The sequence below is a fragment of the Ischnura elegans genome, chromosome 9 (assembly GCF_921293095.1).
Source record: "Ischnura elegans chromosome 9, ioIscEleg1.1, whole genome shotgun sequence".
Taxonomy (NCBI): domain Eukaryota; kingdom Metazoa; phylum Arthropoda; class Insecta; order Odonata; family Coenagrionidae; genus Ischnura; species Ischnura elegans.
The window spans coordinates 83779519-83803853 of record NC_060254.1 but is presented as its reverse complement, the minus strand read 5'-3'; the positions used below and the strand labels follow the sequence as shown (position 1 = coordinate 83803853).

At 40.7% G+C, this 24335-nt stretch overlaps 1 protein-coding gene across 1 annotated transcript in view; it reads left to right on the top strand.

Annotated features, from left to right (window-relative positions):
- The first annotated feature begins 6177 nt into the window (after positions 1-6177).
- Positions 6178-24335, top strand: part of LOC124165063 (fringe glycosyltransferase) — a 131793-nt gene continuing 113635 nt past the window's right edge. The window contains exon 1 of the mRNA XM_046542308.1: positions 6178-7775. Within this exon, the coding sequence (XP_046398264.1) occupies positions 7326-7775 (450 nt within the window). The 5' untranslated portion in view covers positions 6178-7325. The remainder of the gene's footprint in view (positions 7776-24335) is intronic.

Here is a 24335-nt window from a genome sequence, read left to right as displayed (position 1 = left end):
CAGATGGGAATTTGGTTTCTTCGGGAATCTCGGTGTGAGTTGTAAAGAATAGCCAGATGGATAAAGTTACTATTTGCATAGGAGTATTTAATGAAATTTAATTTGATACAAGGAAGCATAAAAAATTACACTGTGACATGTCCGTGTCTTTGTTCCGCATGCAACCCAATATGAAAGCTAAAACACTTAATAATATAATCTGTATAATGAGCTCCAAAGGTTTTTTTATGATAAAACAAAGTAATTTTCAGGGATAATAGCACTGACTGACAACGCAAAGAATTATTCTCCCTTTCCTCAAAAGTTCATCTTCGTCCCTTCTTGACGGGGAAAAACAAATAATACATTAATGACGAACTTTCAATTTACATCTTAAAAACAATCCTTCTCTATTCCCACCAAACAGTGACTACCATTCATACAATACACGTGGTAGAGGAAATATACATGCATTTGGGCACAATTTAGAGTATTTTAGGCAAGGTCCTTTCTACCCAGCTTCCCAAAGATACAATAAGCTCCCAAGTTCTTTAAAGTCTATCTCTTCTCCGGCCATTTTCAAAAGCAGATTATGTAAAATTCTTTATAACAAACGGTATTACAACTTGACTGAATACCTGGAAGATATTCTCTAATTGATTTTTTGTGTATTGCATATATTGTATTAGTATTATATACAAAATGTATGTTTCCAATTTGACGAGTTCTATGTCACATGACCAGCGGAACTATAAATTTTATTATTATTATTATCTAAACACATGCGTACAAGGAAGTTTAGTGGATAAAGGGGGGAGGGGGGAACACTGGTTGGGAAATGTCACCACACGCTAAAAGTTATCTTCTTTAACTTGGATTGAACATAAGGAAAAGGGAGTTGTGGCCAGATTTGTTGTCGAAATAATTCGTTTAGGAGAAGGGTCCTTCACTTCCCTGATAGTTACAGACAGTTTTTCCACAAATTCTATTAACTTTAGTGACTTCTTCATTTCTCGAGGGATAGGTGGGGGTACTGATGATGGGTTTGGGCAGTACTTGTCAAGTTTTCTGTGCGAAGAAACTGTTTCCAGCAATGACTCTGCTGTTGGTGATTCCTTTAAGGCAGCTGACCTCTTCTTGTAATGGTATGTGGGTAACAAACGTGGGGGGGGTGACCTGCTCCTTCTGGCACTGGCAATTTACCTCTTGTTGGCCTATCAAGCCTATGTCCTCTTCTGACTCTGGGTCCACCTCTCCTGCCTAAATCTTTCCTCTCTGCCACTCGTACTCTCAGCGCCTCTCTTTGGGTATACCACGGCCAGAATTTCTTTGCCCTGTTCTCTCCTCTGCCATTATTGCCTTTTTTCTCTCTTTCCCTACGCCTGATGGGTGCAGAATTTATATCACCTTTCTAGGTAAAAAAGGGAGGAACATATAGGGAAGGGGTGCCTCTTTGGTCACCCAGAAAGTTCATGTAGTGGGTATTTTTAGGGGGAGAGGTTGACGGAACGTAGATTTAAAGGCAGCAAGATTTGATGGAGATGACATCGTCCAAATGAGATGTAATACATTATTGTAGAAAGGCCCAAGGTTTAAAAAATAACAGCAAAGAGCTTGTGGATCGTTATGGTCTGAAAAAAGATATAGCAGGCCTAAGAGGAACACAGCTATCAATTTAACTGCTTGAATGAGATCGGAGAAATTAAGTTTACTATCAATCAATACACCAAGATCCTTCACTGATGACTGGCAGTTCAGGGGAATTATTGTTAAGGTTTAACTGAAGTTAAGTGGGACATTTTAAGGTAAACAGACATGGTATCGCACTTACATGGTGCTGAATATTTTGCCATCGTCAGCATATATGTAAAAGCATGCAGGCTTGGCTGGCGGGAATTAGGGAGGCTTTAGTCAACATTATTTATTTAAGAGATACGGTCCTAGAACACTGTTGGGCAACTCCTGATGTCACAGGAGACCAACAAGATGAGATGCCAGGAAGAATTATGTGCTGATTTCTATCACTAAGGAAGCTAGACAAGCCATGATGATTTTTCCAGAGGATATCCTTGAGATCTTAAATGCTGTGTTTCCTGTTACCTTCAGCATCTGCATGCCATTGTCCTCCCGCAGTGGTTCTCCTGCCTATGGGAGTGATTTCTCTCGCCGAAGACTAGAGGGTACCCATGCTCCACTGGCTCATCCACCCTTGATGAGACTGTTGTTATCATAAATAAAATAGCGGAAGGTCATACGAACCCCGGAGAGAAACTTGGACATCAGAGTCTCATGGAGGTGGATGTCATGTGCAGGTGAGCTTGACCTTTGTAGGGGGAGAGACTATTAGTGATGTATCCCACAACTTGCCTCCCTTATTTAATATGAGAATATTATAAATGTAGAAAATTTTAAATAGTGGTTTTGAATATATCCTATAGTGCAAAAGCTATATCCCCTCTACTAGCACCGATGCATAGTACATGGTTGGGGATATAATACCCCAAAACAGCAATCTCAACGATATTGTGTGGGAGTGCATTCAAAAAGGCATGGTGGGCTGTGATCCACAGTGTACTTAAGTGCCTAGTAAAAATAATTGGTTATATCGGGAGGCATTATGCATCACTGGCATTCTTACAGGATCTTTTCCTCAGATCACAGCAGAACTTTTCATACACTTGTTTTTGCCAACATTCCTAGAACATCTTTTGAACTTAATCTATTTCTTTATTCCCATACCACAGAAAACAGCTCAAATTGGCCATTCACACCGAGATTTATTCAACAATTACCCATGCATGAACAGCCTAGTCCTGGTAAGAGGCAATTCCTATCCAAGCAGGATTCAAACCTGTGACCTCTTGTTCAGCAGACGAGGACTTTACCCCATCCCCATCGGGGCCTGCAAAAAAAGCTGTAAAACGAGGGGTATAGTTGCAGCCTAGGGAGCTTCTCTGTTGTAGTGTTCTCTGTCTCTCCGAGGGCCATGACCCTCCCCTGTATCCTTGCCCGGGTTGTCCATCTTCCCAATGGGAGGCAAATTATGTCAACACTCATGAATGAAGAATCGCTCTTAAAGACAGAAGTAGCCTAGGGAATATTTATACCCATTAGCATATCTTTGCTGGTTAAAGGTTCACCCGAGAAATAAAAATCTAATTGCTGGGGAATTCTCTTGGTGAAGGTCAAATGTAGAAGGCTTTCCTAGGATACACATGGATGTCTGGTGATTTTTTTTGGGGAAGAGCAGTAGCATGAGGGAAATGGATGTTGTGGAGGTATAGTTAAGTCTTTTAATATGTTGATGAAGGAGTCATTGGCGAGGACTAGTTTCATTGTTTGGGCCAAGTAATTCCAATATGGGGCTGTTCTGAGGGAAAGAACAAGCATATAAAGGAAAGGAGCTGATAGAGACTTGCTACACATTTTGCCAAGAAAATGGCCACAGAATGTAGGGCTGGAGCCTCTGTCATGTTCAGCCTGTACTGGTTGCTAATCTACTCACTATGGAGTGTGAGAGCACCTGATTGGTGTCATTAGAATCAATTTCTCTGTAACGCGATAAAGTAGTGCGATCATATTATCATGGGCATTCCCAGAGAGGGGCAGGAGGGGGCAGCTGCCCCCCTAGAGAGCAAATAATTTTAAAAACTAATTAAGAGCTCTTACGGTTTCCTTAAAATGTTGATTTTACACACCTTTTCCATGCTTAAATCTTACCTACAACTTGAACAACCATAGCTTCCCCCCCCTTGTTTTGATACTGGGTACGCCCTTTCATCTTATGTATTGTACTGCATGACCTCCAATGCCCTACATTTTACTTCAGCTCTCCAATACTCAGCACATTTCACTGTTATACTGAAGCATACTCTACCATTTTCTTACCTTGGTGTGTGCAATGATTTTTTCTGTGCTTACAATGGATAGAATACATTGGATTATTGCATGAACTCATGCAGTCACTGTTGAGCTTGACTCTGAAAGACAGTGCCAAAAATTTGATTGATTTTTAACTTCATTGGCAATTATATATTCGTCTAGGCAAATGAGCAATTATCAAGGTTCATTTTTACGTAAATAAATAGCTTTAGGCTGGAGAAAGGATTGCATATTTTTAGCTGCCATGTATTCATCATTGATGTATGAGGGATTTTCACAATTATAGGTAAATTATAGACAACTTCATTTATTTAAGTGATGCCTTAAACGCAGGCATGCAAATAAATTCATAGGCTAGGAAAGAAGGGGATAGAAACACATGGTTGAAAAAGAATGTGTACAATGATGTGGTAGATGGAAAAAGCCAGAAATCAGAGGGTATAAATGCGGCCTGACTGGAACTCGAACCCAGAAGCTCCCAGTTGCTAGCCAGGTACTCTACCAGTTGCGCTACCAGGATGATTAGATTCACCATGATTTCAGCGAAGGTTTATTCACAGAAAACTCCATATATATAGGTCTTGGTTGCTATTGGGTTTCTTTAGACACGTATTCATTACTGCAGCTGGGGGATATTGTTGGAACTTCAAACCCATAGTTAAGGCATGTGTTGCCTTTCAATTATATCTCATCAATATTATTCTGTTAAGTGTAAATAAATTGATCAATCATAAGGTAATAGGGTAGTTTCCTTCATCAAAGAAAACAAAATGCAATGATTGCGATTCCTTACCCACCATTAGCATATTCATAATATACAAATTATTTGGTTTTAGAAACCCAGTTCAGACGAATGGCAGCAGTCAATTTTAACCTCATTTGAAAAAGGCCAGATTGGTGCCAATGCGATTCCACTCCACGTGACGTCACAGGGACCTAGTTTCTATACTAGTAGATAAGAGTTTTACATCGTCTGAGATTACTAATGCATGCATGAGGCACAGAGCTCAGGGAAACATCTCTTAATAATCACACATTAAAAATACCCAAGTTTGGAAAGTTCCCTTCGTTTGATAGGGGAATAATAATCCTTATTTAAGCCAAGCGCTACCAACTAGCAGGGTAATCAGCTACCTGCTAGCAGCCTGCGTCGTATCAGCGCTCAAGCCTCACCCCAAGGTCACCTCACAAAGTGGCAGGGGGAACCAGAAATACGTCACACAGACTTTTTCCCATCATTCCTACTTTGCCGTCGCGTTTTCGCGCGCTTGAAAATTTTCACTTTTCATTTAATCGCAAAAAATAGATATCCTCATTAAAAAATCTAAAAGTGCGAAATTCGTACTCCAGGATTAATAATCTTTCAATCTAAGCAATAAAAAAACAATAGAAAACCACCCTATTTGGAAAGGTAGGTAGTAGTGAATTTTAATGATTTTTGGAAATTACTCTATTGATTAGAGCAGGGGTGGATTCAGAACCAATCACTCATGTACAAGGGTACAAAAAACATTAAAACTAATAAAAATTTGAAAAATTTTGATAGAAGTTTGGGGAGTCATGACCCCTCCCCAAAATCCATCCCTGGCATAGAGGACCATTCAAACAGCAACTCTCAATTCAACTCCTTTGAAATAATGCCATCTCATCTATAGAACAATAATTTAAGCATCTTAAAAGTTAGAGTAAAAATATCCACTTCAAAATCCTCGTTATTCAATAGATGACTACTTATTGTAAGTGAAACAGGAAATTAGCAACTATTGTACTTCACTAAAGTATTATTACAGCTATGTTATACCATACTTGCTGTTTCATGTTTTTCACAATATTGTAGTGCCATTAAAAAAAATATTTTCATTGAAACGCAAACTTCGCTTCCTATTTAACTGGTTTGGTCTGTGTTGCTACTTTTGTTTGACTTTCCTTATATTTGTAAGTACACAAAACAACAGAGCCAATAAACATTGTTATAGTGAGTAAAATTTTCTCGGGATTCCCACCGGGTTGAATTCCTAATTGTAGCCGAATTACGAGATCCGACTCCGAGCTGATGAATGTCGTTTTATTTCACCGGGAAAAGTTTACTCACATTATTCGCCGGGAAAGCATCAATAATATTCTGTTAATCTGATTTCAAACAGTGTTATTTTTACCGCCGTGCCGTATTGGGTCTCTGAAATATTAATGGCAGTCGATAGGTGTCACTAGAGTCGCCAAGTGCCATGCCGTTTCTATTGCCTCATTTTAGTTACAAACTCCTCCGACAGGCGTAGCGCGGGAGGTGCACTGGAATTACGGGATTACGGTGTTGCCAAAGGTGGGGAACGTGGGGAAGAATGGATAGCCGAGGAACAGACGTGTTTGTGCACACCACTGCTGATGTCGTCGGCGGTGGTTCGTGTGTAGTTGTTGTTGTTGATGTTTGGAAGAACTTCCTCAAGTAGTTGGAACACTTTCCTTCGTATGGGCGATCATCCGCTCATCAACCTGTTGCACTGTTTCCTGTGAGCTCCGTGTTTTGGTGTGTCGTGTTTACTGCTGGTCTCATTCAAATGTGTGATCGAGAGTTGCGATGTAATTTGTTTTTATGCAATTGACGTTGACTGTCTGGTGTAGACTTAGACCATCTCGTGTGAAGATCTTTTGCTGAAAATCCTATTTGTCTAGTATTTGGTGCTTCGACTGGTTTTACGGCGCTTGCAACTTCTCTGCTGAGTAAACCTGTGTGAAAAATCAAGTGAATCCTGTCGAATTCCTGAGCTTTGTTATTTGATTGTTGTGCTGTTATTTTTGTCACTAGTCCCTTTATTTAATTGAATTTTTAAGGGATATTAATTGCTCTCTCATTCCCTTCTTGAAAGTCCCAATTAGTTGACTTTTCAAGGTGTGCATTGAATGGTCCCTGACTTTTTGTCACTCCTAATCATTACGAAGTCGATTTCTATATTTCCTTCGTCATATCCTACATTCTTATTCGTTTTTATTGATCTTGCCCAAAATCGTTTTTTCAGTCACTATCGTTTCACATTCGTCAACCTTCTTCTCAGCCTATCTTCTCTATAGGTACTTCATGTGATAAGTTCCTGCACCCTTTGATTTTAATGACTCTTTCATCGGGCTGAAGAGGACAGAAAAGACCTTTTGCGAATTGCAGGAATAAGGTTGCGTTTTTCAATCCTCTGTGGAATCAATGTGGGAAAATTTTAATCGAGCATATTGGTTGTCCTCTCCGATTCATTGCACCTTTGTCTCCGGAACATTGGATTAGGCACGCTTGGTGGCATTTAGATAGTCGGAGGACATGAGTGCAACTCTCTGCATTTCCATTCCTTCGTCCACCTGGGCGAACTGATCGAACATTCTACTGATTATGGCCTGAGTACAGTCCCCAACGTCTCGGCAATATCCGTGGGCGACCTCCCTACCTCTGTGAGGACTCGTGATGAAGTTGGACCGTTTAAATGCTCCCATCTCCAAGTCGGATGTTAGGTGATATCGTGGTCGAAGGTGTTTCCGAAGTTAGGGCATCCACGATGAGGACTAAAAGGAGAGCCGCGCAGGTTGCCCTGCTCTTGGTGGCCACGGCACTCTACGGTGCCATCATGAGTTCGTGGGGCGGCGCCGGAGGTGGTGGTGCCCCGTCCGCCGAGGATCGGTGGCAGGAGCGGGCGCCGAGGTCCATAGCCGAGTCCTCGGCTTCGCAGCAGGTCAAGCCCGAAATCGGAGACATGGCCAAAGGCAGCCACAAAGGGTCCTCTGCGGTAGACACGACCACAACGATGCCTCCAACCGCTCGGTCCACCACGACGACTTTGGACGACTTGTTCATTAGCGTCAAGACCACTGGGGGTTTCCACAGAAGTCGAGTACAACTCGTGCTACAGACTTGGTTCAACTTGGCCAAAAGTCAGGTAGGCTGTGTTCTTGCTATTTTAAATGATACTTTTCATCGTGGTATAAGGGGGTCAAGTCGATTCTCACCCTATTTCACGTGGGGGATGAAGGGGGTCCTGTCAAGTATCACGTAATTTTTTTCCGCAAGAAGCAGTGTAAAATGTGATACTACAATACTATATGATTGTATTAAACTTGAGTACTAATCTTAAATTAAAATGATTAACCTTTTTTGTGTGGTGGGCCGATATATCGGCTTTTGCCGCTCGGGCGAAAAGTGCGGCGGGCCAATATATCGGCTCTTACGTAGTGCATTATTTAATTTGCTATAACTTATTTCATTGATTTATTTTATTTCAGTAAACGTAAAAATATTTTGTCATTATTAACCATTTTATCGTCAATAATAAAAAAATCCGCTTATGGATATGCAATGAAATAGCTTTGTATTGTTTTTTTTTCCTAGTAACTACATTTAATGAAAATACGCTCCGTATTTCTCACCAGTACCCAAGGAAAAAGGATAGCAGTGGGAGGGTTAAACAAATTGATTTTTTTAATAAATCCAACGCTATAAAACATAGATATACGTATTTTGAACCATATGACGTGAGATAGGAGGGAGGGGGTCGAACCAAATCTAATAATATCTCACCAAGGGGGAGAGGGGTTCCAGAAATCGCCCAAATCACCTCACGTAATTATTGGACGCCTATAGTGCAGTTTCTTTTTAAGACTTGGGTTGGCAAGGACCATCTGCGAGTCTGGTTAAGGGGTCCTCCTCCGAAAGCATTTTAAATACGTGGGGGTAAGAAACCAAGGGGGGCAGTGGCACAGGGGGGGTTTTGGGGGATAACCCTCTCCTCCCCCCCCCCTGAGCTCAGAGAAATTTTTAAGTTAAATCCATTTTATTTAATTGGATTAATATTGGAGGAATTGGGGGATAACCCTCTCCTCCCCCCCCCCCCCCTGAGCTCAGAGAAATTTTTAAGTTAAATCCATTTTATTTAATTGGATTAATATTACTTATTGCAAAGTCTAAGGATTAATTAAATGTTTAGGATTACTAAGTGTATCCCTCAGAAAGCCGTAAAACCCACTATTTTGAACCATTTCTATTAAACCTTTCTGGGGAAGGGCACCCTGACCTGTCGCCTACCTTGGCGGGTATTCTATACCCCGAGAATTAGTTGCTCCTAAAACCTATTTTTCCTATTAAAACTAAAATTCCTAGCTGCGCCGCTGCCAAGGGGTTCAAGTGATTTTTTCTGAACAGATTTAGATATAGAAATTAGGCAAAGAAAACAAACGAGATCAACGAAATATACATACGCGTATTTGATTTTCCACTCGATGTCAACAAAAAACAGACTCACTCGTATCTCTTGGCCATCAAGTTTTTGTATATTTCTTCTATCAATTTCTGTACTTAACTCTCTGTAGAAAAAAATCACTTTTACCCTTTGGCTTCTCACCCCCTCATATTACTCTTTAAGTTTTTCCTGAGACTTTTCTTACCACCATTTCTTACATTTTGTAGCCTAAAACGTTTTTTTTAATCACTTCATCACAACTTTGGGTGGAAGATACGAGAATGCAGGTTAAAGGAAAATGTTTCAGGCGCGGGGTTCTTCGAAAACCACCTCCTAAATCTTTTCTGAGGATATACCCCTTTCACTCTCACCCTCTGGCTGCGGCCTTGTCGGAATGGTAAAAGTTATCACCGTGGCTAGTCCCGGTATACTTAAAGAATATTTCAAGTTAGATGACTACCTCCCCTTGCCACCTTAATATCACGTTAGTGTTCATGGAGACATTTAGTTGCATGCCGCTGTTGAGTTTTCATCTCGAAGGTACTCATTGCAACATAAATTCTGATGTACTTGACTAGAAGAAGACAGTATGAGTATTTGACAGCGAACTGATCAGAGACTTTGAGGGTTCAAGGCGAACCCTTCGAAGGATACAACACACCGGGGCCGGGAACCAAGCCAGTGGCTTATACGCCCGATCACCCGGGGAGGGACTGGTAAGGAAGGAAAAAGGATAGAGGCGCCGCCGCGATGGGAGCCCGCCGACGCCTCTGGGAAAGGATAGGAACGGAAGGGACGGGACGAGGGAAACGCACCCCAACGCTATAGAAGCGAAGGGGGCCCTACTAACAGCGAAACCAAGCGAAACGCAATTAATATTCTACAAATCCTAGTGGATTTTCATATGAGGAAGAAAAATCCATCGATCGAATCGGTAGATCTGATCGATGAGCGAACTGATCAGTGTGTGTTCGGGGGTCCCAGGGCGGGCCCCCGCAAGGATACGCTCTCGAGGACCGGGAACCAAGTCTGAGACTTATACGCCCGAGCCTCTCGAGAGGGGGAGGACAGATAGGAACAAAGGATTAGAGGCATCGCCGCGATTAGAGCCCGACGACGCCTCCAGGGAAAGGACGGGGAAGGAAGGACGGGACGAGGAATCCTGCACCGTCACAAAGGCGGGCAGGTCCTACTATAAGCGAAACCAAGCAATATGCAATTAATATTCTAACGACCTTGGAGGATTATTCTATGAAGAAGAATAATCCAACGATCAAATCGTTAGATGAGCGAACTGATCAGTCTGATTTTATCCCCGTAAATGCGCCTAAAAATAAAGTCTCCCTTAATAAGAAAAAATATAAGTTAGAATCACCAGAAGTGTGAGCCAATAAATATTTCTCCTTAAAAAGTGATCACGAAAATGATTCGTTTAAATGGAAGTCAGTGCAAGTGTTCTTATCGTGGTAACCCATTATTTAGTATGCTACTCATGTGCTATAGAATATTCGTACCTTGAACCTTCTTTATTTGGCTTTCTTATACACAGCCCCTTTCTCCCGAATCCCTCTAGTTCGTTCGTTTTTGTAATATTTTTTCGCCACAAAGTACTTGTTAAAACATTTCGCCGTCGCCTTGGTATTTTCAGGGTGTGTGGAGTGGACCATAGTCAACATTTTCCTGTAGCTTAACAACGATAACTTCATATGTGTCTAAGAAAATATTAGGAATATTTTCAGATTTTTTTTAGATAGAGTAAAATGATGGAAAGATCCTTACCCTTATAAATTTTCAAGATGATAGTGTTATTTGTAAACTTATAATATGTGACTAAAAAGACTTTAAACGCAAGGGATACGTATTATTAATAGTCCTATGCCGAATCCCCACCCAACACCACTTTTCCAAAAGAAATACTTGTGTGTAGTGAGGTGCCATATAGGGTTAGAACACTGCTGCAACGTTAAAGCTGTTCAAATTTTATCATGAGGCGGTGGTCTCCACGCCTTCACAGTTAAATAAATTAATTTCCCAACCAATAACCTCCTTAATCTCAATCCCCCTCTTATTATGATGTAATTGTTGTAAGTTATTGCCCTCCTAACACTTCCGATATTAGGTCGTGAAGCTGCCACTTACACACATTCAGGAAACATTTTTATTGATGTAATTTGAGAAGTGCGAGGTGGCTTACGGAAAGGAAATGGCCCTCATACCCTGAATGTGTGAAATTCACTCGCCTGTGGTTTAGTTCAGGGTGAGCTCTACCCTCGCCTATCCACACCAACCTCCGGGCCGAATCACTAAAGTAGTGATGAGAAATACTTTTGCATTTCATTAACTCTTGCATTTTTGACTAGACGCGTGCCGTGCTCCACTATAAGAGGGTATGTAGCCCAGAAACGCTATATTTTTCATACTGCGTATGCAAACGGAAAGCAGCAATCCGTTCTCTGATTATCTGTTTTTATATTATTCATAACCTAATTTCCTAGCTTGGGAGCGAAAATATTTTGACACGAATTCAGGCGGGATTGAAGATTACTAAGCTCTCCTTCCTAATAGCTGGTTCAACAGTAAGTAGGTATTTTATTTGATAACCGAGTGCAAATTATGTGCATGAAAAATCCATTATCCTAGACTTAAGGGAGGGAGAGGCTCGGCGCTGGGGCCTTTCCCCGTGAAATAGTAGTGTTTCCTGCTGTATTTTTCAACATATGTTTCACATTTTTTTAGGAATGTATCTGGTTTTTCATTTTTGTGTATTTTTTCAGTGAAATCCATTCGCTCCTCAGGTGCTGTATTGAGAGCAAGGGTCACGATTTTTTCCTCATTACAAATCAAAATTCACACAGAGAAATGTCCTAAGAAATACGGAGCAAAATTTTGGTATAATTCTATCCCTCATGCTTCGCAACAAAAAGGAATAGCACAGTATTTGTTCATCGCTCTACCACTACTCCCTTTGTGAAGCTTAGGGTATGGAATTATACCAAAATTTCTCTCTTTATTTCTTGGGAAATTTCTCTGTGTGAATTTTGAATACCAAAAATAGTGACTATTTTCCGTAAATATACATTTCTTCTTTTTGTAATTTTTTTTTACCGCCCAAAATAGAGGAATATATTTTATATCCTCCATTCTTCGTGCATACGATGTGGCCTTTTTATCCATTTATCAAGAAAGAAATTGAGAAACTTTTCTCGGCATTCATTTGCGGTATTTTTGTTACGTTACACATAATCTATTTCTTTCATTGTCCTAAATTACGTAATTTTCGGAATTAACTGTACATTGCTTGTCGAGTTTCTTGGATTAGAGAAATCATTGCTGGGCTATTCTAAACTTCATTATCGCGCATTGAAGTCTCCAATTGATATTCAATTTTTCCATGGTAGTTCATATAATGGATTTCCAATTACCTCGCGCATTCGGTTATCGAATTGTTGGATTGAAATCCATATTGAATTTGAATGAACTTATTTTATATTAAGTATGGGGTCGATTAATATTTGTATGTCTTGTGACAATGAGTCAGTGCGCCACGCTATTCTGTTGGTTGGAACAATGCAATTATGTTTTTCACCCGAGCAGTATATGCATATGCTACCCCACAGAGGCATTAAAACGGTTAAAATCATAGGATGATCGTGTTGAGGCGATTTAATCTATTTAGAGCCTCTGTGTTCTGGCCTTAACTTTGATTCGTTAAAGATATTTTCTCGTTAAGGAGAGTAAATTATCAAATATCGAGAAGTATCAGGTTGAGTTTTTTCTCGCTTATAAATAATTAGAGCTGCCGCTAATACTCGAAGTTCAGTGATAGGGATAATATTAAGTGCTGTACTTCTTTGTGTAATCGCGTTCTTTTTCTGTGTGGATACTATTTTATGGACAATTGTGGACACTATTATATTTACATGTTGTTTTTGCTCTCCAGAAGTTAAGTGCAAATTAAAAAAATGAATTCAGCATAGTGTGGCTTATAATGCGTTCATTCCCGCAGGCGCGAAAGTGTAAGCAGAAAAGAAATAATTTCGATAGGTAAAAATCAAATCGCTGAGCTAGGATTTGAACCCTGATATCCATTCCTCTCAGTTCGGAGTTTCGATATTTCCCTGTGAAGCGACGTACACTCTTTCGCAGTCTTAGGTGTTTTAAGTTGATGGATATCTCTAGGTTAAAACTTTTTTGTTAATGTTATCACTGCAGCTGTTGTCTTTCCCAAATGCGCGGTCACGAAGCCTGCTCGTGTTTTTCTTTCCCCTACGGGACTGTGGAGAGTGGATCAGGTGTCCTGTGTGGTGTGAGGGCCCTTACTCCCCTTCCTCGCTGAGGGACCTTTTCGTGTTTAGCCCATGAGGGCCGTCCTCTTGTTCTCTATTGTGACTCTGTTTTCATAGAAGGGATGTTATGCGATGCCGTTCGAGCAATTTAAAACCAAAGGGGGCACAGGAAGCCAGCTGGTTATATCAGGTGAGTCGGCAAAGTGAGCTGAATGACCGAGGGAGTTAAAAAATAAATAAAAATGTACCTGCTAGGTGTCCCTTGGGTTGCTTGGGAGGCCAAATAAGACCAAAAGACCAATCCCGGCAGTTAAAAAAATTAATCTTAAATCTTGAATGGCTTTTTTATATTTCCGAAGGTTAAAAATAGAACGTTAGCATGATCATTTCATTGACATTTTGAATCGTATGTAAAAGCACGAGCGTTCTTAAAAAAAATATTGTATGTCAGATTGATTTTTTAAACAGAATATGCTTTGAGCCACTGTCATTTGTCCTTTAGTGAAGCAGCTTCGTTGTTGTTATGAATGGAATCACTCATTCTGTTTCAGGCCGTTTGATGTTAAACTTAAATATTTGTCATTTCTTATTGAAGTCTCTCGCCATATCCTACGGAGATAATTTTTTTAATCTTGCTTTTTCGCTATTTTATTGAAAGCTTGATATATGGTGGGATAATTGAATATATGAAATAAAAATCCCTCTCAATGACTGCTTAAATGATTTCTGGTGATACTTTGCGGCAACTTTGGTATTCGCATTACGAGGGCTCATTCCCCCTTAACGTGCACTTACTATTGCCTTTAATTAAAGGCGCGAGAATTGAATCAGTAAGGTCTCTTTAGTTTCAGACCATTGTATGAACATGAACTTTGATTGGAAATTCTTACCCACCATTGCGATGCGACACTTCGTTAAAACTTCTGATTGCCTTTAAAGTAGATTTTTGTGTCATGAGAGGGCCAAGAACATTATACCGAATTCGATTTGCCTAATGCTAGGGTTCGTTTTCTTGCGTACGGGATGGTCTTGGGGTCAAATCCGGGTGAACCCTTGAAATAGGGTAGTTTCCTTCATCAAAGAAAACGAAAGGCATTGATTGCGTTTCGTTACCCACCATTAGTGTATTCATAATATGCAAATTATTTGGTTTTAGAAATACCGGTTTAGACGAATGGTAAGGGTCAATTTTATCCTCATTTGAAAAAGGCCAGATTGGCGCCCATGCGATGCCACTCCACGTGACGTCACAGGGACCTAGTTTCTATACGAGTAGATAGGAGTTTTACATCGTCTGAGATTATCAATTCATGCATGAGGCACAGAGCTCAGGGAAACACGTCTTAATAATCACCTATTGAAACTGGCTAAGGTCGGTAAGTTTTCCTCGTTTTATAAGGTATTAATAATCCTTATTTAAGCCAAGCGCTACCAGCTAGCATGGTACTCTGCTACCTGCTAGCATCCTGCGTCGTATCTGCGCTCAAAGCCTCGCCCCAAGGTCACCTCACTTGCGGCAGCGGGAACCAGAACGACGTCACACGGAGTTATTCCCGGCATTCATACTTAGCCGTCGCGTTTTCGCGCGCTTGAAATTTTTCACTTTTTATTTAATCGCGAAAAATAGATATCGTCGTTAAAAAATCTAAAAGCGTGAAATACGTACTCCAGAAGTAATAATCTTTCGATTTAGGCAATTAAAAAAATAATAGGAAACTACCCTACTTCCCTAACAAAACTCCTCACGTTGTTTTTTTTCTTATTTTAAAACGTATTTTAGTCATATGTAGCCCTGGCTCCTTGACTACGCAAGATTGGGGAAAGCTCTACCCTCACCTATGTCTATCATCTTCGTCGAATAACTGGTCGAGGGTCACTGGTTTATCAATCATTGTCAAGTGAGGAAATAACTCTGTATTGTGAAAAATTAAAAATACATTTTTCCTCGTTAACTTAAGAGCTTGGTAGATTTTGTGCCAGATTTTTAGTTAATGTGGTTATGTTGATGTCACCCTAAACTTCTGACCGATTGGTTTCGGGTTCAAATCCCGCGTAAAGCCTTCGAACACCTCCAGTCTGATCACGAAGGTGGTTAAAAATGGAACGTTAGCACGATCATTTCATTGACCTTTTGAATCGTATGTAAAATCACGAGCGGTCTTTAAAAATATTATTGTATGTCAAATTGATTTTTTAAACAGAGTATGCTTTGAGCCACTGTCATTTGTCCTTTAGTGAAGTTATGAAAGTGTTATGAATGGAATCACTCATAATCATTTCCATCGTTCCATTTTTAATATCACAAAGACCGAGGTGACTCGGGGTTAGGAACTAGCCTTTCTACCCTGTATGTGCGAACTTAGTGCGCGCGTGGCTTAGTCTGAGGTGAGCTCTGCCTCATCTATTCAAAACAACCTGCGGGTTGAATCACGGAGTGAGTGAATTCATTGCCGCATAGAAGGCGGACCTAATGATTGCGGGCGGAGTGCCTTTTAGGATATCCCATAACAATTCTCAATATTGCATAGGTATTTGATTCTGGTTGGATCGGAGACCCACAAGACTTGTCTTTTTCTCGGCCCCCTGTGTGTGTATTTGAAAAGGATTTTATCCACCTTTGAGTTGACTCACAGCGGGATTATATAAATATGTGGCTTTTAGTCTCATTTCCATGGATTAAGAGGGCTTATAACTCGCGCTCGGCGTGTCGTAATTTTTTTTCGAAACGGTATACTTACTTTTTAATGAGACACCATCTTGAAAATTTCGCGATATGTGGAGTGTACTCTTGTCAACGTTAATCTGAGATGAATTATTCTCATTAGTTCGCCGTGAAAAACTATGTCCTACAATCTGTATCACAAAAGTAAATATTTTTCCTCAGAGAAAATAGAGGGTTAAAATTTTCATATTAAAGATTTTAAAATACGGGCAAATATTGAAAATGATGTACTGCATAAACATCCTGAACTTACAAATGATAGCGTAAGTTTTTAACAAGTTGGTAATGCGCCGCGGAAAAAGACGTCTACATGATATCCTGCGAGCCGCCTCCTGGGTGTTTGAGAGGAGGTGATCAATCACCGGCATGCAGCATGCAAGAGGAACCCCGAATGCAGACCTCACGGTCATTAAAATATTAGGCATAATAACAAAATATACGTCCACATTCACGCAAAGGCAAAACTTGTCAATGGTTTGTAATTCATAGCAAATCCGTGAAAGGTTAGAAAAGTTGAAAAATAAAAACATGATATGAGTCGTCCTAGCGAGCAATGCCATTAAATTTTCTATTCGAGGCACCGTTTGGTTGAGCAGGAGTCATGCGTCGTTTTCTTAAGCCTTAATCACACTGTCGTTTTTATCCATCCTTCTGTGCGATGGTTCCAGTGATCGCTCCAATGATAGCGGAAAAATGATCGTTTCCCGCAATCATTTTCCGCGATGGCTTTAGGGAAAGGAAGTCACATCCTCTTTTTCCATCACATCCATTTTCCGTCGCTAAAATCATCGCTGGCACCGTCTTTCAGCCAATGATAGCACACGACCAGGGAATATTCCTGCCAAGACCGCCACTAGCGATTGTTACGACACGTGTGGCTGTTAATGGCATTACAGTTGTAACCGCGAAATAAGGGATGACGAGATGACCGTGTGCAGGGGGACTGCATAGAGGAGGCCCAACTTCATCCCACAGAAGGCTGATTTCTGTTGCCACTTCGGTCGCATTTTAATCGGTTTTCAGAAATGTCCGCGGCGCGGTGACGAGTGCGATTCGATCCACTTTTTTTTCAATGTTTTGCATTATAATCTTTGTAATTGCAAGGAATAGCATGGAATAGTTATGAATTTGATATATCAAATCGATATTTATATAAATTTCGTTTAACATCCTCAATTATATCTTATTTCCCCGTGAAACTCGGATCATTTTGTCCGTCAGCGACGCGAGTGGCGACTGTTGTAAACCCAATTAAGTGTGCGGTGGGTGACAAACATTAAGAGGCCGATTTGAGCATCCTCTTTTGAAAAATTCGTGACGGTGTGATTCAGAATATTATGGGTCGAGCGATCACTTTGTTGGTTCCTGAAGAGCTTTCATTATGAGGGATGGGGAATGTGATCGTGTTTTTTAGGCTTTTTCTTCCTCCTCCTGTGTCCGGAATTCTAGTCATCCTGGAAGTACGGCATTCTTGCTGTTCATCTACATCAAGCCAAGGGTTTCTTTGGAACCCGTATCATCCTCGGCTTCCTGTACGCGCACAATATTTTCCCTTTCCGTTCACATATTATGTTGGCTTCGAATACGGGAAAAGACCCATCCTTGTGAATCAGAAAGATCTCACTGCTTCAGTGGAATATTGTGATGGAAGGCCTTTTGAAGAGATATTGTGTTCCATGTCTGAATTTTCTTAGCCAGAAATTTAATTCTAGTATTTAATTTTTATCTTCGGCTTTTCAGAATGGTGTAAAATATTTTTCTTTAGGTCATTTTTCGATGCATTTTACAGACCTATGTAGTTGAAGTTTCGCAAAATTATTATTGCATCCCCAGGAATCTTGACGCACACTTCCTACTTCATTACACACATTTATTAACGCAGTAACAAAATTTCACCAAATAGTAGTTGGGTAGTGGCTGAGTTTCCTCATCATGCTGTACTCTATATCCTGATTAGTTTTAGAATCATCTTTTATTATTATTGTGGGTAACAACACGAAAGTATTTTATATTGCCAAATGTATGGCGAATATGTCGTACATCGGTACAGTAATAAATTTATTACAGCATCGAAGGGGATCGATTTCTTTCTATTTGACTTCTGCTGTTTCCAGCCAAGTTCTGACTCACGGAATTTCGCCGAATGCCATGAGTAATTGGTGCGTTAGTCTAATGTACCACTTGGATTTAAACTCGGTCCCTTCCAATTCCTCTCATTTCGCGTTAAACTCTTTATCACTGTATAAGTCATTTTATGTTAATGAAACTAAATTTTGGTATGCTGCATAACTGAAGTGAATCTTAGCTATTTTAAATGAGCAATAGGTCGTGTCCCTGTGTAATCCGTAACGATTATGCCGCTTGTAATTTTAAAATATACCCCAAGCGTTCTCTCACTTTGACATACGATGATCGTACGTAGCGGAATGAAATATCTAAGCGCGTTAATGGTACCACATCCAGTTGAAGTATGACCAGTTTAGCGCATGCTTCTTTGGTCCTTGCATGATGTGAATGGATCATGGTGAGCTGATAATTGGCTGCGAGCAAATATTTCTGCAGAAAGGGATAATGCGAAGGCCAATTACCGTTTTAAATTGGCTTTCTAGTTAGTCTTTAACAAATTAATGATTTCGCTTTCGGGACCTCCTTTAATGCGAAATAGACTATCATTAGCGGCGCGGCATCCATGTAGCAAAATTAGGGTACAGAGACGGTGGATAATCAAATTCTTCTATGCTTTAGTTGATACTTTCCAATTATTTTAGCCTAACGTAGCGCCATGTAACGAGCGTGATTTCATTTATAGAATTCACTTGTTTATTAATCATGATGTGTTCAGATGACGTGTTTACTTTATATTTTCTCATGATCCTTAAGGTACAGCGAACATTTTTCAATGTTATGTCAACACGACAGATGCATTCCAATTTAATTCAAATTGTTTGTTTTCTTATACACGTATCGCCGTATGTCTCTCTATGAACATGTGGATTTTCAAATGGAATTTCTAGGAAATATAACGCGGAGAGACTATTTTCAGTGGCTTTGAGTCGACGGAACACGACACGATAAGAAGAGCATATTTTTCTTAAAGTGACATTGGGTGGCTGAATCAAAGCTCTTGACGTCACGCACCCAGGGTCGCTGTAGGGGCAACTAACTATCCACCGGCGATACGTTTGGGTCTCTCATGTATTCGTATTCGGGGATAGCTTACATCGCATTGTCGCTGGGGCATATGGTCCTCCTACTCCCTTCGGGCCCGTATCAAGTGCCCTGAATAGCTCCGTGGAGGGGAGCAGGACGGGACATCTCGCATATGCTTCTTACCCTCCTCCTCCTATGCACGGCCCTGTTCCCCGAATTCAAGCCGCTCCCGCATGCCTGTCCCCCGGTGGCCCTTCGCCGCCTTGTTCTCACACGCCCACCCCGTTGACAGGAGCGGAGGATAGAAATGAGGCTGCCCTGATGTCTTCTTCGCCAGTTTTTGCCGCGCTACCGCCCTGAGGTCCTCGTCCGGTTCTCTACTTGCTCTACTCCGCCTTTCTATGAAGGGCGACACACGCCTAGAGTCCAGTTCTGTTGTCCATCAATGGGGGAATCTTAGAAGACCTCTGGCTAGGAGAACTGTCGCGTACGTCGTGCCTTGCCTCGCTATATGCAACCAAATTTAGCCCTCCCTCTGCACAATGTCTAAAAATAAGCAGAATACATTCCGGTTAACCCATTATAACCCAATGTTGCTTCTAAGTAACGTCAAAAATGTCTTAATTTTCAGATCTATTCTGGCCATTTCAGATATTTAAACCACGTGGGTTTGAAAGGTTTAATTGTGAAACTGTGTATTAATATGTCCATCAATGTGAGAATCTTAGAAAACCTCTATCTAGGGGAACCTTTGCGTACATCGTGCCTTGCCACGCTACAAATAACCAAATTAACCCCTCTCACTGTTCAATATCTAACAATAAGCAGAGTGGGTTACGGTTAATTGGGAATTACAAATATGCAACGTTGAAATGTAGCAAAAGTGGAGGCAAAATGGAGTGGCAGGAAAGGAAATGAGATTTTTCGCCAGCTGGTGTATTAGTATTTATAAATGGTAGAACATTAATTAATTAAAATGGTGTCTACAGATTAACGGTGTATAATTAATCGGGAATGCATAGTCTTGTTATTTATTTCGTGTTTTCATGACAGTTAATTTTTCATTCTTACCCCTTTCCAGACACCAGTCGTCACGAAAACTGGTCTGTGCCGAAACGTATTTCTGTATTGGCTCGTAAAACTTTCAGTCGAGGCAGTCCCATCGGAAAGAGATGTCTACCCGCCCGCGTCGTTACAAGTGTAGGGAGTGGGTAGGATCTGGTGATGATGGGAAGCAACTGCATTCACTTCGCTGTGTGGAGTGCGTGGTGCATTGCAGTTGATGGGACATCATGTATCGTCTTTCGTCACTTTGCGTAAGAGGACTATTTTTAAGGCCTTTATTCCGGCGACGAAAAGACAGCTGTCTCTGTTAACCAAGTGGCTCTGGCTGGGAAATTTTTATATTACCGATTACGAATCTTCGAAGCGTTTGCCTTCGCATTATCGCACTGAGTGCTTTGCTTGCCTTCCCTCTTTACGTTTGATATGAAAAATTACCCTTGATAATTCACTAATTGGCAGAAGTAGTTTATTCCTCGTGATGTTATTAGAAATAAATGAAGATTTTTTAATTAGTTTTTTTTAAGTTTATAAATCGCATTTGGGCATGAAAACATGATGTGGTTACATGCATCATATTAATGGAAATTTCTTTTTATTTTCTTCGTGCGTCAAAGTCCATGTTGAGCTTACAATTGTGGATTCTTGAATGCATTGTATGTTATTGAAGTGACCTGACATCGGAAATATGATCATGAAAGATCTTCGTCGCCTTCAAATAACTTTAATCTTGAACTGTTTTTGAAGCTCTTTAATATGTTTGAACTTTTGTTGAGCGGCCTTTAAACTCTAAATTCAGCCAACTCCGCGTTCCCGACATAGAATTTGCCCTAGGAATGACATCAGAACGTACTTCTCAGTCTCTGCATTTCTCAATCAACCAGCAACCTGACGCGGAAGAAAACCCTGGAGAAATGCAGAGATCAGACCATCGCCGCGGAAACCTACGCTCTAACGTACTTCTCAGTGTCTCTTTTTAGGCTTTTTTATAATGAACCACTGTCTTTTGTCGTCTTTGACGTAACTTAATACCTCGATATTTACCTTTAATTACTTCTTGTGAAAAGAATTGAGTGGTTTGAAATTTGCATAAGGCTTTGATTTGAAAAGAAATCCTTGCAATTAACTTATTTTTTTAATTTTTTCCTTGCCAGATGATTACATAGTGTCGTTTAAATTGAGGTATACAGGTTTCTTGTAACTTCTTGGATTAGTAGATGTTATTTTTCTTAGAATCATAATGGATTTACTATTGCCCAGGCTTCCACAATTGCGCATAATCATGTGACCAGTGATCAAAATTCACAGTTTTATTCAATGTAAATCAAACTGAAGTACAATTAAGGGAACTCTCGGGGAGTTCTAAATTCATTCAACTTTGACGGAAAAATGGGCCTTGTTATTCAACCTCGCTAGAGTTATTGCTGATCAGCTCGAAATTTCAAAACTTTCTCATTGTCACTCCCGAGCTGGTGACAGTCGTGCGGTTGTGAGAAGCGCGTATCGAGGAAAGATAGGCTTCCATTTTAAACTTTTTTTTTTTTAATATAAAACCTCACCGGATGAAAGGCGAGGTAATTGCAATAGGAAACCTACTCGGTCGGATGGTAAAGACGGAATGGCGTTTTCAGAAGACCTCGATATTTTCTTGTACGAGTTTTTTATTTCATCCCGTTCGGGTTGTGGAGAGGAGAAGATGAAAAATGTGGTCAGTTGATGGGGGGATGAAAAAAAATCTTCTCATAGAGCTCGCTTCGCCGCTGTTCCTCCTCCAAGATCTCCGATCCCACTCTCGTATCCTACAGAATTCTCTCCGAAACCATTCTCCCATGATAACCGCCCGTTTCGGCTTCCTACCCGCGATCGGCCCGCGGTGGAGCGTAGCGCCCCCTACTCGATGATCGCTGATTATTTAATTTAATGTTCCACGCCGAAGATTGATCGGCGGTGGGATCTCCTCAGATTTTCTCCCTCCCCCCTTAACATCTTACATCTTCGTGATCAAATTAACTTCCGGGATCCACGCTGTGCAATTATCTTTGCTGGCTCGTCTAGTGCTGGATGAGATCTTAAACAACCCTAAGACCTTTTGCGGGGCATATAGGTAGAGACTTGAATACTCTGTCTCGAGGTATTCATCAAAAGATGCTTTTTTGTGAATGCGACCGCGTTCTAGGGTATCTGGTCTGGTTGAAGTATTGGTGATCCGATGTTTCCATCGCCGTGAAATTAACGATGAATCTTGTTTTATTCCATCTTTGGAAGCTGTGTACTTGATCTCGGTTTATCGTCGGAAACACTGAGGGAGTTTAATTGCAATAATACTTGCTTCCCTTCCCTCGGTTCCCAGATCAACCCCCATCAGTGTGGCTTATTGAGTGTGGCATCAAATACCTTGTCAATTTTTTGTGTATCACGTCAAATGAGATATACAGGCATTGAATGTTACTCGATTATGTATGCCTCAGTGGTCCATCAGGATTTCCAATGTGTAGGAAAAGATTACTACAGAGGAAACTCAACCCATTATGATTAAACCTATGTTATAACTCGGGGCCACTCATGCCTGCAGGTTTGGCCATATCATGGGTGTGGTCATTTCGAATATATCATGTCAATAGAGCTAAAAACAAGTTAGATCGCTCTGGGAAAATATTAACTAGACCAAGAATCGGTCCACCATATTTCAAGTTACAAATTAATGGAATAGGTGTGGTATTTTCCTGGAGAATATTACTGGTGATCACTGTTGCCCTAACCAGGGGCGCAGCCAGGAATTAAGGCTGGGGGGGTTTAGGTGCAACTAATACCGGGGTGTTTGGGGGTTTGGAATACCCACCAGGATAAGCGGTAGGTGCGAGATTAATAAATTGCGGAATTTTAAGATAAACCGTCCCAAATGGTGAGTTTTACGGCTTTCTGAGGGATATCTTATTAATACTTACACTATTCTATTAGTTATATCATTCCAATTAGGTAAAATGGATTAAACTTAAGCATTTCTGTGAGCTCTGGGGGGGGGGGGGGTTTAACCCCCAAACCCCCTCGCTTGCGCCACTGGCCCTAACCGGTGGACACTTTGAGAGCATCAATACGATACCTCCGCCCAGTGGCGCGGCGATTGGGGGGGGGGCGGGTTTGAGGGATTAACCCCCCAGAGCTCAGAGAAATTTTTTTATTTAATCCATTTTACTTAATTGGATAAATATTATTTATAGAATTGTGTAGGGATTAATAAAATACCCCCAGAAAGCCGTAAAACACACCATTTTGAACCATTTATCTTAAAAAAATTCTTTGGGAGGGAATCCGCACCTCCCGCTTTCCCTGGCGGGAATTAACATAGACTTAATACCTAGCTGCGCCACCTTAGTAGGCGGGCGTGAAAAGGATTTTCTTGTCCATGTAGTATGAGCCTGAATTACGCGACAACTCTATCATTTTATTCGCGGGATTGTTTGAGCTATAACTTTCAATGATGGAGAAAGTAATAGTTGGCTAGATTCATTGTTAAGTCTCACTCGATCATACCATTGCAATTGGATTTCATTTCAATACCTGCTTTTTTATCATTTTTGACTAGCGGCGGCATGGTACATACTTACTATAATCGTTCCCACTATGTTTGGCGGCTGGAATCTTACGGTCGCATACAATGACAGAAAGCGACGATCACGAATGTTAATAAAGGACCGTGATTCCTAAGTATCCGCTTAGACAGGAAAATGATAATTTGCGAAGATTCAGTGGTATTGTTTGAGTTCCAATTTTTCTCCTCGAATATTCTGCTCCCCCTCGATTATAGAGATTTATTTTCGTAATCTATGACTAACATTTAATTACTTGATATATAACGATAGAATCTTCACATTCACTTTTTAAAAAAATTATTCGTGTTTTATGACCGGGCTTGTGCAATACAGAGTTCGACCTGTTTGGTGGAGGAGGGCAGAACTCTGATATAGTCGCTTGGCGTGTGAAATACACACAGACTGGAAGGTCGGAGTTCTTTCCCCAGACCACCTGTTGTTACTGACGACGCGA